We start from the raw sequence: 19,152 nt of genomic DNA, 5'->3' as shown, positions 1-19,152 counted from the left end.
CAAGGAATTTTTTCTTAAATCTTTATTTGGCAAATTTGTTTTTCTTTGAAAGTTATAGCCTAATATATATTATTCCTTATCTATTATTTCTTTAGTTTCTAGAGCATAATGGCTGGGATATGTTCTAACTCAAACAACTGAAACTTCTTTTCCCACCCTCTTTGCTTTCATGAAGAACAACTGGGGTATTAAAGAAACAGCTGACAGAATATTAGAAAAGCAGTGTCAAGTTCTAGTTCTATCACGAACCAGATGTAGATAGGGTCTTAGGTAATTCTAGTCCAAGGAACTATGATTGTCATTTTCCTGTGTGCTTAAAGAATCAATATATTTATGATAATTAATAACTTAACAAGTAAAAAGATTCTTTTTAGTTGGCTTATAAATTGATCTCATTTCTTTATAGTACTTTATTCTGCAAACCAGATTTCTGAAATACATAGTTTATTTTCCTTAATTTGCATGGGTGTCAGAATGTTCTAGGTAAATAACTGGTTGTGACAGTTCACTCTCTCTTCAGAGGTATGGTCCCAGAAGGCCATCCAGTTCTGACCCTGCTTGCCTCTCTGACCTCGCCTCCTGCCGTTCTCCCACTTAGTTCAATCTAATCATGTGGACCTCCCTACTCCTCTGCGAAGATGCCTAGTCTGTTCCCACCTCAGGACTTTTGAATGCATTGTTTCATCTGCCTGGAATGTGCTTCTCCCCTGAGCTGTAACAGTTGGCTCCCTTGTATCAGTCAGGTCTCAGTTCAGATGTCACCACATGAGAGTATGTCCCTAACCCTCCTGTCTAAAACAGCCCCTCTGTCACTCTCAACCCTCTTACCCTGCTGTAGGTTTCCTCATAGAACTTACCTCTGACATAATATATACTTCGTTTTATTGTTTGCTTTCCCTACTAATATGTTAAGTTCCATATTCAGTACTGTTCAGTACTGTGTCCCTACGGCCTGATAGAGATTTATGATAGCACATAGCAGGCACTCAAAAAGTTTTTTGAATTAAGCAAGTAACTTATTATGGTATTTCCAATTGCTCAGTTACTTCATGTACTTCAAAGGTTGTAGACATGATCTTTGGATGTATTTTGAAGGTGGGTCTGATGTATAGTCTGGTTGTATTAACCACCTATATGGAAAAAATTGTTAATTATTACAAAGAATATGTCATGTTAGAATTGATCTGATCTAAGTATAAATACATCTCTCAGAGATAATGTTTACAGATCACCTAGCATATACTTCTTATTTTAAAGATTAGGAAACAGCTCTGCTTATAATTGCAGATATGCCAGATGTTGCACAAACTTCTTAGTGGCAGAACCCTAATTTTGTCTATGATATACTTCATTCTTATTGTTTTGTACAGCTTACATATATATATAATCTGTGTTTCATTTCCTAGTAAATTTATTTCTTCTTCGTTGTGTTTTTTCACCTACTACTTTATTATCTCTTCCACAAAGTATGTGTTGCAATCGTGTTTTCTCACATAGCTATTACATGCTGCTAGGGGAGTATGGGGGGTCTTTGGCATGCCTCTGCCTCCTTTGGAAATCTCCACTTGGATATCTCACAGTTAATAGAATCAATATTTGCAAAAACAAATGCCTTATAGTTCCACCTGAACCTAACACTTTTGCTGTATTACTTGAAATAATTCATCCTAGTTGCTTAGGATAGAAACCGTGGTTATGGAGAGGTAGTATTTTTACCTCTCCCTGTCACCTATCCCCTATATCCGAAAAGTTGCCAAACCCTGTAGAACTTCCTTCTTTCCTGGAGGACCTTGGTTAGCAGAGATGACCCTTTGCCACATGCTGGCCATTGCAGGTGTTTGGCAACTCTGTTGTCACATAAAGGAATCACCCTGTATGAGGCCAAATTCATCAGATGATATTGTTGTGCCTTACTAACGAATAGTTCATAACTTCATTTAAGATGAGCATTAAGGACATAGGGAAAGTGTCTGGATAGCATTGAATAGAGTGCTTTGGACTCTGGGTGTACTCAGTAAAATAAGTTACCCTTAGTCCTCATTTTGAGAATGTACTTTTCTTCTTGTTACACTGTTATTTTCTTAACAATAAAAAAGGAAGGTTTTCCTTTTAACTTTTAAATGAGCTGTTTTAAAAGTCATCTGTGTACAAATGGAGAAATTGAGTAAAGTAGCCACCTTTCAAAGCTATGTAAGTGCTTTTGGCCCATTGGGTTACACTGAAGGGATGGAAAGAATTGGTACAGCCTTAAAGATGCCTAATTTACAAGGAGGGAGTACCTGAGAGAATTTGACTAAGTTATAAGTTACATCAACCCCATTTCATCTCCCTCTATGAGGGTTCAAATAAGACAAACCCATGGTCTGTCATTGTTAAGTGAAAGTATTTGAATGCCTCCTAGTGGCATATTCTGTGTTCTAATTAAGGAATTTTTAAAAATAATAGGTATTGAAGGAATACTGTAGATAAAGTATTAAAACTTGTAGGTGCAAAGTACTAATACAATCTTTTAATGATAGCATAGTAAATAAAAACAAAAAAATTGTTTGCCATATAAAATTAATTAAAAATCTAACTGGAAAAATACATATGATGAAGAAGGATATATTTTAATCAAAATTTTTATGTTTTTGGTTCAGATTAGATTTCTTTAATTTTTTTTTAAGTGGGACAATTTTGCACTTAAATATAGACACATGTCTCTGTTAAGATTGAATTGTTTTAATACATTTATCCTTCTAAATTAATTTGATTACTGCATATAAACTTTAATTTATTTGTATAATAAAACAGGAATAATGGTTAGAGAAAGTCTTTGGTTCATTTTCAGACGGTAGTATTTTTAAATTCCGATTTTCAAGTTGAACCAAATGATTTAATTAGTAAGCTTGAAATGCTGACTTGAGCAAAACTTTAAAATGAAGAATGCTGACTTAATTATTGCTTTAAACATTAAAAAAGGATCAGCACTTACAGAAATGTAATTTAAAATGGAAAACAAAAAGTCCCATGGAAAGAATTCTGATGAGGGTCAGTAGGAGGGAGGGAAGATAAAGTGATATCCTTTTGTTAGGCATTTAAAAATATTTAATTAACTGCTTGCCCAAACAAAACAATTAGAATGGCAATTACCTTTAAAATAGCATCGATGTATTTGCAGCTGTTGTGATATAAGGCTAGGAAACAAAATGTTAATCTGAAATGAACAGTTTAAATATGGAATTATGATATACTTGGCTTCCTGTAGCACAGCTGTCAAGCTTGGGCAGCTCGCTGGTCAATAGTGACATTCTGTGTGTCAGTGAACAGCGTCTCTTGATACCATAACCCGCAGTTCACACATTACTGAAGCTCCAACTGTCGAGCATTCAGGTCCCCTGGTATTAGCGCAGCTTCCAGACTCTCCTGACTGGCTCATGTTTCATTCTTTGGCAATTTGCCCTAATGATATCCCTCAGGAGCTTTCAGCCTCCCTTCCTTTCCATATTTAATCGTGGTATATTAATCCGAGCGAGGCGCGAAGAGTGCTGCACACGTTGTAATTTCCTACAATTTCTCCTAAGCTGCTCACCCAGTTTTTCAGTCTTACTTTTATTTATGTTCTAAGCTTTGACCCCAAATGCTATCTTTTCAGGTAGTTATCACTGTCTCCGTAAGATGCCCAGTAAGCTGCTTTTGCTGAAAGTATTCTTCAGAGGGGCTTTGGCAACATCAGATCGGTTTTTGTTCTGGCAGATTTGGTACAGACAATGCGATTTAGGTCACTAAATAAATTGTTTTATGTTTGTCATTCATCTTGGATGACTTGAGCATGTCTTTTTGTTTGGAGGATCGGCGTCTACTTACCGTTGTTATTATCCTTTTGCAAATTTTAGTTAACTGCCTGTCTCCATGGATCAGTTGCCCTGCTATACCCAATGTACTGGCAGCACATATACATCCCAGTGCTTCCGCCGCACCTGCTGGACTACTGCTGGTAAGATGACTTTTGCCAGACTCCTTTAAATCCAGGCTGTATGATTAGAAAAAAATCCGTTTATTTGTAGATTAGCGAAGGTTGGTGTATGTATAGACAAACGAAATCCCTGAAACTTGGGCTCGAGATTAGTAACCAATATTAAAAGCTGCTTTTATGAGGGCAGAGTAGTTCTGTTCAAAGCTGGCCAAAAAAAAAAAATGTGTGTTTGGCAAACATAAAGTTCTTTAGATTTTGTGAGTTACTTCCGCAGTCGTGTAGATAATTGACTGCATAAAAAGAAGCGAATACAGCCTTAGTTGTGGTTAAGAAAACCTTACAGAAGTTATAGTATCAGTCCAAGAACTCCATATCCCAGGTGTCAGAATTTGTCTGCAGAGCCTGTCAGAAACCACATTGCCTCTGTCGGGGCACACTTTCATTACCTTTACCTTAGGACACACTTTGCTTCACCCCTCTTCCCTCAGTAGCACACTGAATACCAAATACCAGCAAAGGGGTTGCCTCTAATTCAGGGATTCCCTGAGTTTCTGGTTTAAATCAAAGTCTCGGCCCTAAGCCACCATGGAAAAAAGCAATGTTGAAAAGTGTTGGGACTAATTTTGAAATGCTTCCTGGCATTAGAAATAACTCCTGATGATCTCACCCAATGTGAATTCAACAACACCCCTGGAACTCTTCTGTTCTCTTCCTCTGGAAGAGTGTGTATATTCTCAGGCTGGACAAGGGTTAGACTCTGAAACAGCAGCCTTGGGATCTTCTTCTGGACCGTAGGATAGAATGTTCTCTTCGTGCATAATCATCTTCTGCAGGCATAGCTTACTTCTAAAGAATTCAGTTTTGTTTCCTCTAAACCATGCATGTGCACATACACACATAGAGAGAAGGAAATAATTTTGACATAATAAATTTGTTTATATTATTAAAAACAAAGCTCTTTCAGAAGCAAAGTATTTAACTTTTTTGTTTCATGGAAAGCAGTTCACCTAAAGTATTTAAGGATTAGAGAGAGCCATTTAAATTCATACCTAGAGGTTTTCTGTTCAATTTTTATGACTAGCTCTCTTCAGATCAAGTGATTGTAATGATACCACATATATTTGGCCCCATATTGATGATACTAACATATTGTGTGTTTCCACAGCATGGTAATAGTATTGATAATGCTTTGAAGTAAGTTCCCAATGATCTACCACGCCATTCAGTCCTTTGAGTACTGGAAAGGAGAAAGTTTGGTTGGAGACTGTAGCTTAATTATATTGTGGAGTGTCACACACACAAGTCTGAGAGTTAAACTAGATCTATAAATAGGTTTTTAGGTATTCATTTTAGAGTGTTTTTCTGTGATCAACATAACTAGTATATATTAGCAGCCTTGAAGGCAGAAATGGCACTTGATTCACGTTGACAATGCCATAGGTCTTGGCACATGGTGTTCAGTAATTGAAATTTATTCGTTTCATATAATTTTTACAAAAGTATTGGGAAACGTATTGATTTTTATTTATTATTATTGTTATTGTTATTATTATTTTAAAGTTTATTTATCTTGAGGGAAGGTGAGAGAACACGCGTGTGTACCCGTGAGCAGGGGGAAGAGCAGAGAGAGAGAGGGAGGCAGTGAATCCCAAGCAGACTCAGTGCTGTCAGCACACAGCCCACGTGGGGCTCTATCTCATGAACTGTGAGATCGTGACCTGAGCCAAAACCAAGAGTTGGACACTTAGCCAACTGAGCCACCCAAATGCCCCAATACATGATTTTTAAAAATACATGTCAAGTTAGTGGTTCAAGAACTAGCATTTCTAACGATGAAGCTTAGAATTATATTTTATCATATATAATGTTAAGCTATTTGCATTTTTCTATTAAAGTGTTCTGACCTCTGGGGTGCCTGATGGCTCAGCTGGTTGAGTGTCTGACTTTGGCTCAGGTCATGATCTCATGGTTTCTGTGTTTGTGCCCCATGTTGAGCTGTGTGCTGACAGCTCAGAGCCTGGAGCCTGCTTTGGATTCTGTGTTTCCCTCTTTCTCTGCCCCTTCCCTGCTCGCACTCTGTCTCTCTCTCTCTCTCAAAAACAAAAATTTTTTAAAAATTTAAAAAAATGTTCTGACCTCTTAGGAGGTAACTTCCCTTTAAGTTCAGTTGTCTGTAATGACTATACATTTAAGACTTTCTAAAATACAGCTATTTAGAAGCTATTCTGTGGTGTAGTTAGTTCTGTGCTATTCTTCCCAGAGATGTCTTCCCGATACTTTCTAACCCTGCATGAAGGTCTTCTGCTGCTTCCACTATGATGAAGGAAGCTTGGTCCCTGGAATTTTCTTACTAGTTTCTAACCTTGAAATAGCCTTTAGGATAAGTTCTAACAGCCTCCATGCCACACAGTTCCCTGTTCCAGAGAGTACAGCAGTGATTGATAATCAAGGAGTTATCTGAAACTTCCTAAACGTTAAGGTCACAATGATAGGCTCAGCTTCCATCATAGAAACTGGGTGTTGTGATTTCTTTTTCTTCTCTTTTATTTTGTCTTTTCTTTTCTTTTCTTTTCTTTTCTTTCTTTCTTTCTTTCTTTCTTTCTTTCTTTCTTTCTTTCTTTCTTTCAAATAGCTGCCTAAGACTCTAGCTCTCTTCTGTCAAAACATTTTATGGACTAAACTATTTCTTGGGGAATATGGTTTTCTTCCCCTTGCATCTTTGCAAATGATCTAGAATCATGCTGATTTGTATGCAAAAAGGGAGAAAAATATTAGAGATTATCCCTCCAATCTCATGGTTTTTGAATAAAGACTTTTTTATATTTCACTTCAAAAATAGCACCAGGAAGATTTGATGGAATAGATGTATATTTGCCACTTCTTTAAGGTGATTGGAACTTTCTGAATCCTGAGATAACCCTTTCTCCTGGAAGTCTTTTTGTTTTCCCACCTGGTATCTCTGGTGTTGACAGACTGTGGAGAGCCATAATGCCATCTTGTGACCATGCAGGTTTATAGCATGTTGGCCAACTGATGGAGCCTTGCTAACCTGTTTGTTCATTCCTTCATTTATCCATCCATTTGTACATCAAATATATAGAGAACACCTGTTTGCCTAGCAGTGCGTATAGTAAGGTAATGAGTAAAACTTCATTTCTGCCCTTGCAGTATCCACACATAGGAAAAACTTCACCCAGATGTGCATGGAGCACATACACACATGCACATGCACACACAAGAGGAACACAGAGTAATACTGTAGTACTGTAAGGCTTACATCAGAGGCATGTAAAAGAAACAGGGTTGGGGGCACCTGAGTAACTCGGTTAAGCATCCGACTCTTGATTTCAACTCAGGTCATGATCTCACAATTTGTGGGTTTGAGCCTCGCATTGGGCTCTGTGCTGGTAGTGCAGAGCCTACTTGGGATTTTCTCTCTCTTCCTCTCTCTCTGCTCCTCCCCCGCTTGCACACACTCTCTCTTTCTCTCAAAGTAAATAAATAAAATGAAAAAAGAAGCATAGATGAGGAGACACCTAGGAAGAAATGGCCCACACTGCTTGGTGGGGTAGGGAAGGAGACTGGGAGGAAATGACACCATCTACGTTTTTTCTGTTAATCTGTCAGTATAAGGGGAAAATGGGAGTTTCTATTGAACAGGTATAAGATTTCACTTATACAAGATGGTTAAGTTGTAGAGATCTGCTGCACAACATTGTGCTTAGAGTTAACAATGCTGTATTACAGAATTAAAAATTTCTTAAGGGTGCAGATCTCGTGGTACGTATTCTTACTATGTGACATAGAGACAGAACTTTAATGTGGCAAGTTCATGATGTTGCCACACACTCTTAACCGTTCTGAGTCCTTAAACACCTAGGAGGTAGTATGACCCTAGTATCAGTAAAATTATAATCATTCATTATTTGTTCAAGAGTGGCTGAGTCACCTTTTTATTTTGGGAACCTATCTGACTCTTCTTTCCATGAAAGAGAATTGTTTCTTAAAAAATAAATGGAAAATCATGGTGTTTGGACTACCTAAGTTAATAGGCGGCTATTACAGTCTACCCATGGGTGGTCTCTGTAAGAAAACCAAAAAAGAAACAAAAAACGGTTAGAGGGTGATTACTTTTGACTAAAGATTAATTGCTACCCAACAGAAGAAGCATTCCTAATAGAGCCTTCTGTATGCTATCTTTGCAAAATGACTTCGTTGACAGAAAGATGTAGGACAGTTTTGCATGTGGATGATAAAACATCAGTGTCGCCAAGGATCTCTTCCTGAGTTATTAACACCCAAATCTAATTAGGAGATTTCAGCTAAGGGTTGCAGAATTACTTTTCATGAGATTTGGCTGATTAAATCTTAGGATGCACACAATCCAGTTTTCGTGAGAAAGAAACTATTCAGTAGAATGTGTATTTTATAAAACATAAAATCTGTCTATAAAATATGTTCTATAAAATCTATATGCAAAACATCATAATCATTTTAATAAATTATGCTCTAGATTAATAATTTTTACAGTTTTGACATCTCTGTGTTTTTTATTTTGTTAGGTATTAGTGAGATAAAAACACCTAGAGGTACCCAGTAATCTCACAGAAAAAGCTAGAAGTTACTTTATTACTAAGTTCTACATAGGAACCCTTTATTGAATTTTTATTCCAGCTTAATAATTGCTAAACATTTATTTTTTATATTTTAAGAAATAACTAACTTTCAAGAAATTTAAAAAATGTTACCTTAGATGTATTTCATAGGACTTCAATAGGTTAGCTGCTACTTTGGGCTCTGATTTTTTTTCTTGTTTATTTATTTATTTATTTTTGAGACAGAGAGAGACAGAGCATGAACAGGGGAGGGGCAGAGAGAGAGGGAGACACAGAATCTGAAACAGGCTCCAGGCTCTGAGCTGTCAGCACAGTGGGCTCTGATTTTTTGAAATCTGATCCACTCAAGTGTTCCCCTAACAACTAAAATGGAAATAATAATTGTTAATTTTAGGAGGCTTACATATTTTTTGATTAACACTAATTATATTATTATTATTTTTCCCCCCAAGAGAGAGCATGTGCTCATGTGTGTGCATAAGAGGGAGGGGCAGAGGGAGTGGAAGAGAGAGAATCCCAAGCAGGCTCCAAGCCCAACATGGAGCCCGACTTGTCCTTGGTCTCAGGACCGTGAGATCATGACTTGAGCTGAAATCAAGAGTCAGATGCTTAACTGACTGAGCCACCCAGGTGCCCCAACACTCATTATATTAAAATGTACTTAGAAATTTGAGATACCACAGACTTACTATGTTGTAAATTTTGTGGGTAGGATAACCTAACCTGGGGTAAATTGGAAGTTTGCACAGTAACTTGAATAATTTTCTACTATTTTGGATGTGGGGACAGCTTGACATATTTAAGATCTTGGGATTTGCCTATCCTGTTTTGTGAAAATGTTCTGAACCCAGTGTGGGAGCCCAGAACAGTTAGTGACATATATTTTATGTCTTCTGTGGAGTCCCAGAAGGGATTCCAGAGATGAGAACTTGAGCTAGGGAAGTAATCAGCCTTCCTTTATTTAAGCAAAAGTGGAACAGTCCACATTTTTCCTCCTGTTTCCTTTTGAAGGCAGAAAATCTGTTAGGTCTTAAGGATATCAAGGCCTGTAAATAGTTCTTAACTTTCAGTCAAATGATCCAAAATATCAGATCAATTCCAGATGGTCTGTTATATTTAATATGTATATATATATATATATATATATATATATATATATATGAAGGAACAAAGCTACAAAAGAAAATTAGAATCTAGTACAATAAGAAGTAATGAACAGGATAATGAGGAGTCAAATAAAAACTTTAACCATCCTTATTTTTTTGTGAGTTCTGGATATATGTTAGTGGTTAGCCAGCTTCAAATAAATCTGGAGCTGTTTGAGGTTCGTTTGAAAAACTGGGTCTGTCGAGGTGCCTCTTAGCTTTATCTATTACTGGTCCTCAGTAGCAAAGTGGATACACAGGAGTTTGGACTGATAGTGAAAGTGATGTTTGGAAAATTATGAAAATTCTTTTAAAAAGGCTGTTTTCATTAACATAGAAAATGTTTGCCTTAAATATAACACAAAGATGTCTATAAAAAGAAATGTCAAAGATTGTTTTAGCTATTTATTTGCATATCTTCTATCACCTTTGTAGACATCTGTCCATTCTCACGTTTTCTTGTTAAATAATATTTTGATTTTGAAATGTCAAGTTGGATAATTCCCTTCGTGTATTTCATGAGAAATGTTTTTGAAGTTACTAAGTAAGCCCGATTTTATGTCACAAAGATTATTTAATGTCTGTATGCTCTGCTGGAGTATAAGATCTGCAAAGGAATCTATTCTATTTATATCACTTATTATTGTACCTAGACCCTAGCCCAGGTCCTACTGCCTGGTATGCTCCAGATTTTATCTGTAGAATTAATTAATTCAGTATCATGCTTAAACATATTTGAATATTTTTTAATTCATTAAAATTACTTTATTAATAAAAGCAAAAGTGAGATAAATAGGAATGTACAACATTTAAATGAAAGACAAGGTACATGAGCAGAAAGATAGTATGGAAAGAGAATGATAACAGTAGAGGAAGAACTTCTAGTTTCCAAACAGTGCTTGGCACATAGTAGGTCTTAATAAATATTTGGTAACTGATTCAAAAAATTTTGGTGGTGTAGTAGGTATGAAGCAATGATGATTTTTTAAGAGAATCGTAGAAATAATCTAATTGAATATAAAAGGTATATAAAAGAAATGTGAAAAAATTTGCTAATTATTTAGGATATGTTTTATATGAAATAAATGGAAGATTTAACTCAGGACTATGACTTAGGCTCTAATATTCTTCCTAACCAAAAAAGCTTTTTTAGGTGTTACTACTCTTTATTTAATTGTAAATGCTTTTGTGAGTTTTATGCCAAGCAACCTTAATTTGAATATATTTTTTTATTTTTTTTTCAACGTTTTTTATTTATTTTTGGGACAGAGAGAGACAGAGCATGAACGGGGGAGGGGCAGAGAGAGAGGGAGACACAGAATCGGAAACAGGCTCCAAGCCATCAGCCCAGAGCCTGACGCGGGGCTCGAACTCACGGACCGCGAGATCGTGACCTGGCTGAAGTCGGACGCTTAACCGACTGCGCCACCCAGGCGCCCCTGTTTGAATATATTAATGACCTCTCAGATTAAATTTGACTTTTATATATTGAATAATTTTAATTATCTGTAGTGGGCTCTATTAGAACTGCACATTTAATTAATTTAATTTTTTAAATCTTCTGAATTACTTATATTGTTTCTGTGTTAATGAACTTCATGAATATATACATTATATATTTCCAATTTAGTGCTCCGATGCCATACCTGATTGGAATACACTCCAGCCTCATAGAGGTAAGTATCTTTCAGACATGAGATACATGTGTGATAAATTAATTAATATAAATAATAGTTAAAACAGTTGTATTTTGAAAGAGAATCAATTGAATAGTACAAAGTAATGATAAGTTTCATATTTAGGGTATACTTACATGATCATTTTCAGAAATACTGTATTGGAATAATTTCATTTTAGTTAGTATACTGAATGACCATTTTCAATGGCATGAAACCCATGAAAATATGGTAAATTTGGTCAAGATCATATGGTAAATTTTAAGTACTAAAAACTTAGTCTTTGATGAACCACTTTCTATATGGCACTTGGGATCTTTTATATGTTTCTTTTTCACACCTTATTTTGAAGGTCAGAATTTATGTAGTTATGATTCATAAAGGGAAAATGTTTTTATTTTTCACACTCCATTTTGATACAGTTTGTCAGTGTGCTTTTTCAAAATGTGGTTGGAATACACTAATCATGAAGTTTTAAATTAAAATATAGACTTAAAATATTTTTTAGTTTTCAGTCCTGTTGGGGATTTAGAACGCAGTAAGTTTTTTGCAATGTTATCACTTCATTCCAAAATCACTTTTGTGACTTATCATCACTACAGTGAAAAATGTTGAACTTTAAAGACCTTGAACTTGGAATCAGTGAGATTTCAAGAGAAGACTTCTTAGAAAATTAGAAAAAAATAAACAAAAGATTTGGATCTGAACAAAAGACTTGGGTCAATTGCATGGCATTATTATGCTATCTGATTTTCAGTTATATATATATATATATATATATATATATATATATATATATATATATACACACACACACACACACACACACACACACACATATGTATATATGTATATATGTATATATATGTGTGTGTGTGTGTGTGTGTGTGCATATTGTACTTTAAGCCAGTTTCTAATCAACAATCTAAATAAGTTAGATTTGGTTTTCTTATTAGTTGTTGTCACTGTATACACCATCAATCCTCACTCTGCTGATCAAGGAAGATCCTGCCGATTATATTATTATTATATAGGAGTGGTGAGGATCATGTCTGGAGAAATCATGTTCGGATAGTAGTCATGAATTATAGAATTCTGCATGTACTCTCGTTCTGGTCACTTTCTCCTTTTGCAAAATGCAAGGGTAACATTTTTATTTGTTTAATCATTAATAATATTGGATATATTTTAATGAACTTCTTTAGTAGACTTGTTTTAAGTTTGAAGTCTAAGTTGAATAACATGAGCCTTTATGTTTGTTAATTTTTAGACAACTTGTTTTACATGCCAAGGTACTTTCAGTGAAAGGTCACATTGTGTATGAATAAGTATTTAATCTGTTATCTGATTGTAGAATATATAACTGGTATTTTCTTCATCAGTATTTTGACTGTACAAAATCTAACCGCAGTTGGTTGGTATGGTTTCAAAGAAGTCATCATATCTGATTTTGATATTAATGCACATGTCTCTTCTTATTTAATGTATCTAATAGAATACATAATTTTTATAGTATGTTTACTTGTACAGATGAAAACTATTTAAAGTTGTTTATTGTACCTGGTGATGTTCTGTATTTTTTTACATAATGGTTCTATACCAACTTTTAAAACTAATGATTCAGCTTTTCCAAAATATTATAGAAATGGGTACATGTTTTAAAAATTCAGTCATATTTAATTGCATATTTATTAGACACGTGTAGAGAAAATCATTATTTTTTTAAAGGAGCAAATTTAAGAATTTTTTACTTCTTACAGTATTGTCTTGGAGAAACAGTCCATTCTAATTTTAAATTGAGTCAGCACTAAATGAGAAGGTTTACAGCCATGATTAGATTGGTTAACATCTCTGTATCTTTTATACTCTGGACTTACTGAACTGTCTTTTTAGTCAATTGTATTTAGTTTATTGGGTTTAATAGTCAATGAGAAGGGGTAATAGGAACTTCAAGAATGTCTTTAAACCAGTTGGGTACCATTTAGTAACTTTCTCCTTAATCTATTACAAGATACACATCCTGCCATTCCATTCTTATTATGTCATTATCAGGCAGATATTTTTAAGCAAAATTTGATCTTTCTTATTTTATATTAATGGCATTATAGTTCAAATGTGGATATATCTATTTACAAATTTTATGTGAGACTGAACTGAGTAATTTTTTACATTTTGTTTGGTTGCAATTACAATGAATTTTTTTTTTTAGGAAGAATCAACATATTCCCTATTCTCTCTCTTTGTCAAGACAGTTTTGACATACGTTTTAGAAAGACTTCTAAACATAATTGTTCAAAGATGTGAAACTAATATCCTTTAAATCTTTCTTTTAATTATTTTTATGTAGTCATGACTGTAAGATGGCTGGAAATCTCTTTTTTAAAATGTAAATTTGCTTCCAAAATAAAGGATAAGGACATTTTGTTCTCCCTGAAAATTAGACTTTAGGGTTGAACTCAAAGGTCTGTAAATGATGGAGGAGCAAGTCAGTAGAGGCTCCAAGTGTGAGCATTGCATTACGTGTTTTAATATACACAAAAGATTCTAAATAAAATGTTGGCTCCATTTTGCAGGAACATGTGATTGCTGACCCCGGGTCATTTCCTTGCATTATCGTACATGATACGATAGTCACATTTGTAGTCACATTGCATGGAAGGCTTATATAGAGAGGATGTGAGAGAAAGACTTAACCAGCCTTAGTACCTTACTCTTGTCCTTAATAACACTTTCAGTCTCTGTCCTAATATTATTTTCTTATTTTTGAAGAAAAAGTCAAATTTTCATTTTTCTCTTTCCCGAGCCAAGCAAGCTTACGAACATTATGAGATATAATAATCTGAGACAGAGAAAATGTTATCATTTTATATGCTGTATGAATTTTTATTCCTATTTAGAAAATAGTTAAAGCCTGACTTGGAAGGAAACAAAGATAAAAAAGTGACATTAATCCAAATAAAAAAATTTTAATTACATACTATTTTTCCCTCTTTGCTAATGTAGAATTGTTCTCATTTTAGTGCATCTCAGTGTATTGATTTATTGAAATTAATACATTTTCCATTCTTATTGAATGGTCCCTTGGACAGAATTTAATATTCAGCTATTATCAGACATTTTTAAATGAAGGGCAAGTTGGAAAAAAGTATACATTTCATGTTAATACTAATTTTCTTTATTCAGAATTTAGCATTAGTGTCATAGCAAAACACTTAGGTGTCACATAACCATTATTCCAGGCTATTTAGAGAAACTCATTTCATCCTTTAACAAATGCACTAGGTTTCTGGATTAACTTTATAGTTTCTGTTAAAGGAAACAACTTAGAATTGAAGGTGAAAATCAAAATTATGACATACTTTTTCCACTCGAACACCATTGATATAAATGTATTGTTGCTTATAAAATAGGCTATTTTTGTAGTTATGCTGTAGTTAATTTATAAATAACTACATATTTATGTATATGAGCCTTTTTTACATTTATGTATACATATGGAAAGGAAAAGAAATGAGGTTATTTATAAATGTTTTGGTGAGAGTGTCACTATTGTAGGTGGTTCTCTGTTAATTTCCAAGAAACAGCCATCCTCTGACTCTTATTTTGGAATAATTACAATGTCTTTTACAAGATAGATTTTTGCTATCATATATCCCCCTGAGAATCCATATTCTACCCAGACATTATTGCTTTCTTAACATACAAATTCCCTACTCTAGACTACCATTTCCCTAGCAAATTTAACATTCTGCCTACTATGCAGAGGTTTGAAGTTCTAAATGGATCAGAGAAATTTCATTCTTGAATAACTTAAAACAAAAAAAATTGGGTTGGCCAATTTAAAATGTAAGGTATTTAATAATTCTCAAAAATAGCTCTTATTCTATAATGTCATTTAAAAAATACTACACTGAAATTAATTGACTTATCTCTAGTTGACCTATACAATTATGGAATTCTGAGGTGATATATTTCATTAATGAACACCTAATTTTTTTGCATCAAAAAATAATGCTATATTTGCTATCATTTAAATAAGGCGAATAGAATTATATGATTTGTTTAGGTATACATAGTAGTCTAAATAGGGAAAATAAACCTTTGTATTTCCTTTCTTTAAGGATGAAAAATTTGATGAAATTCTAATTTACTGTCATTAGTCCACATATTGAGATAATTTGACCATTTAACTAAACTGTCAAACAGATAAGACAAGTCAAATAATCTGATAGGCTATTAAATTTCATCTTTTATATTAAATTCATGTATAAATAATGCAACAATTCCTTATTACCGCTCTCTTTATCATTTTTCTTATTCAACTTACAGTCCTCATAAACAGCTTATACTGAATTGGTATGGAAGTATGAAGAAAATGTTTATTAGTTTAAAATTTAGTTTATAGTAGTCATGATTTTTGGCTTATGTTAGCCCTATAATGTGATTTTTGCTAAAAATAGGTGTAGAACTGGCCACAAGTTCCTGTATCATTGGACAGAAATTCAGTTGATAAGTTTTTAAAGGATGTAAGTTTTTCTGGTTTAACATAGCCATTCCGATTTTGTGAGTTTTTGTTACAATATCTCTTTGGTAGTTAAATTACATTTAATATCTCCAAACTAAATCAATGTGTTTAGATGACCAAACATTCTGTTCTAAGGATTTTTTTATCCAATCTTTTTGAACGGTTGTAGACAAACTTTCTTTCTTATAAGGCAAAGTTTTTTATATGTTCTTATAATATAGGATTTTTCTTTTTTATCCCCCAAGGCTAATTGTCATCAAGATAATTTTCTCTACATTTCTAAGTTCATTATAGTTTTGGAAGGAAAATATACTAAGATGTTTATTTGTACTTGTGTTTTTTAAACAGAGAGTGAAAAATAAATCATTGGAGGATGTGGTTATGTTAAATGTTGACACAAACACTTTAGAATCACCATTTAATGACTTGAACAACCTACCAAGTGATGTGGTAAGTCTGAAGGTTATTTTGTGGTGAACACATTATCTGTCTATCTATCTATCTATCTATCTATCTATCTATCTATCTATCTACTTTCTCCAGGACCCTTGAATTACAAAGAGTTATTTTTCCCAGGTTTTTTTTTTTATCTGATATAAAAGGACTGAGTATGTGCATGGGTGTGAGAGGAATCAGTGTAGATTCTATATTTAATATTTTTACCTTTTGGCAGTTGAGGAGATGTTGAATGGAACATCATATTCCTATTGTAAAAGTAGGATCATAATTAAAAAGCTAGATGCATTCATTAGGCAGAGTTTCTTTAAACGTAAGTCTCTTCATCTCATCTTAATCATTATATTACAAAGTAGGCATTTCTGTCTGCCTAGTGGCATGTCTTGCAAAAGAATGAGAGAGTTTTTGAAGGCAAGAAGAAGAAGGGGGCCAATTATCGGCTTTTGCTTCCCTGCCACCTGCCAGTGCTTTTCCTTTTAATTAATGATCTGATGGCACTGGTCAATATAATAAGAAATGCTTGTACAGTTGGGGTCAGAAAATTCTGGCTTTGATCTCCCTCAACTTTCTGAAACATTTATTTGTTTTCTCTAAATTATTTCAGTTTTATTTTAATCTTTTCTGTCCTGCTGAGGGCCGCAAGAATGAAAACCTACACTGTTTGTCATTTGCTTTGGCAGAGCAAAGACTGCTTACTTAGAATTCTATTTGTAAATTAAACTGCAAACCCAGTTTGTCATAAAAGACATCTGATCCTTTTGAAATGACGAAAACTGTCTTTTGTCTGTAAAGGCTGATAAATTAAGTGCCAGTTCTCTTCTGCTCTTTGATCTTGCAGAGGGTTTGTGTGTGTGTGCATGTGTGTGTCTGCAGCTTATAATAGGATATACTCTGTATTTCATGTTAAATAGTCTCCAAAAGTGCATTTTTGGCCTGCATATTCCTTAGAACAGGGCAAAATGCAGGCTAGTGCTGTTTCTGTATATATTTTAATGGCTATTTAAAAATATCTTTATAACATAGTTCTAAGTTAAAAATAACTCTCCTTTTTAAAAAAATCCAGTTTTTTCAGGAATATTAAAATCCATAAATAAAAAAACCTTCATCATATATTTTTCCGCAGTATTGCAAGTACTTTGAAATACTTATTAGGGAGTTTGAAAAAGTGAATTTAAAAATTTCAAACTCAAAAATTACAGTAATACTAGCTTTGATTGTTTTTATGGCGATAGGAAAAATGTGATTTTAAAGTTAAAATCAGATTATCTATGCCCATAAATAACCTAAAATACTTGCTGACCTTGAAGCAAATTAAATTGAACTACTTTATCTTACTGTAGTAAAATTTATGCTATGTGTGAACAAATCCAAACCCAGGCCAGTAAAGAATTATATTATCTTTTTAGCTCATTATAACTAGATTGCCTCATTATAAAAATTTTGCAGAAGCTGCTAGAAATGATTAGAGTTATTCATTTAGAAATCCATCAAAGAATTCTTCATTGGATAGAAAACTAATTATGATATAAAGCCCCAACTTTTATAAATATTTTCTTTATGTGCAATGCATTTCCACTGTTAATGCCCTAAGTAGAAAGGATTGTTTATAAAAAAAAAAAGAAGAAAAAGAAAAATGAGAAAGAAATCAGCTTTTTTTGTGTCATAAAAATTTTTATAGTCAGTTTCAGTGGTAGCTAATTTCATCTCTTTGAGAAAAGCAATTTTTAATAGTAATTTTTTTTGGTGGGTGGTTCTTTTTTTAATTGAGAAGTACTACTTTCCCAGTAGAATTAGTTTGATACCAAGACATTTATTTTAAAATATGACGAAGTTTAACAGTTCCACAAAATATAAAAGCCTAAATATGTGAAATGACAGGAGGGACCATCTCATTGCTCGTTTATAAGGAACAGTTAACTGTACGTAACTGAAGTAAAAAGAATCTTAAAAAGGAACTCTGCAAAGTGATGTAGATATAACTATACGTATACTTGAGATTAAGGGCCCGAGACTTACAGACAGATTTGAACAACGAATAAGTGGATGCAGCTCTGGGGTGGAACCAGGGCCATCTACTGAAAGTATGAGTTATTTTAAAGTTATAGTCATTTTCTACAAATACTTTAGGTGGTTGTTTGTTTAACCCCTCTCTAATAAATTTAGCTCTTTCCATCCATTTTCCAAAAGCTGTCTCTTGTAGTTTTACAGGAAATATGATAAAGTATCACATCATACTTTCTATAATTGTCAGTGTTTTAAATGAGATGTGTTAGAGTCACAAATGATCTTACTGAATTTTTTGTGTTGTGATCTGAATTAAGAGAAAATATTCTTGAATCCTGAAAAATACCCTGAAAAAATCCTGGTACTGTTTGATTATTTAATAAATTAACTCATATTTAAAAGGGGACCTTTTAAAATCATTCACCAAAGCATTTAAATTATACTTACAGGCTAGAGGACTTTCTATGCATGTGCACTCTATTACTGTGTCAGCCTGACCAGTGGTCTTGGCTGTTCAAAGGTCAGTGGTCACAGTTGTCCTGAATTACTAGTTCTTTTTTCCTGTGGACCCTCTGCTGTGTTGCATGCTGTAATCTTCTTAATGGCTTCATTCCAATATTCACACATAATATTTTAGATTTATTGACTGTTAGAAATACTACCATGCCAGTAGCAGTTCCGCTACTCTTAAGGTATTTAAAATTGGAAAAATAAATCAGGGCAAAGCTTTCAGGAATCCTTTGTTTTCCTTAAGGGAAGGGAAAAAACTCTCTTC

General features: G+C 33.8%; 1 protein-coding gene across 3 annotated transcripts in view; it reads left to right on the top strand.

The window, feature by feature from the left end:
- DENND1B (DENN domain containing 1B) overlaps positions 1–19,152 on the top strand; it is a 259,688-nt gene that overhangs the window by 149,414 nt on the left and 91,122 nt on the right. For 2 of the 3 annotated variants that reach the window (XM_078440759.2, XM_078440760.2), the window contains 3 exons: positions 3,876–3,976; positions 11,347–11,392; positions 16,266–16,367. In XM_078440759.2, coding sequence (XP_078296885.1) covers positions 3,876–3,976; positions 11,347–11,392; positions 16,266–16,367 — 249 coding nt within the window. The remainder of the gene's footprint in view (positions 1–3,875; positions 3,977–11,346; positions 11,393–16,265; positions 16,368–19,152) is intronic. The other variant, XM_078440761.2, reaches the window with a different exon arrangement.

Source organism: Panthera onca, chromosome F1 (genome assembly GCF_046562875.1).
Source record: "Panthera onca isolate mPanOnc1 chromosome F1, mPanOnc1 haplotype 2, whole genome shotgun sequence".
Taxonomy (NCBI): domain Eukaryota; kingdom Metazoa; phylum Chordata; class Mammalia; order Carnivora; family Felidae; genus Panthera; species Panthera onca.
Note: the sequence above shows the minus strand (reverse complement) of the source record. Positions and strands in the feature narration are given on the sequence as shown.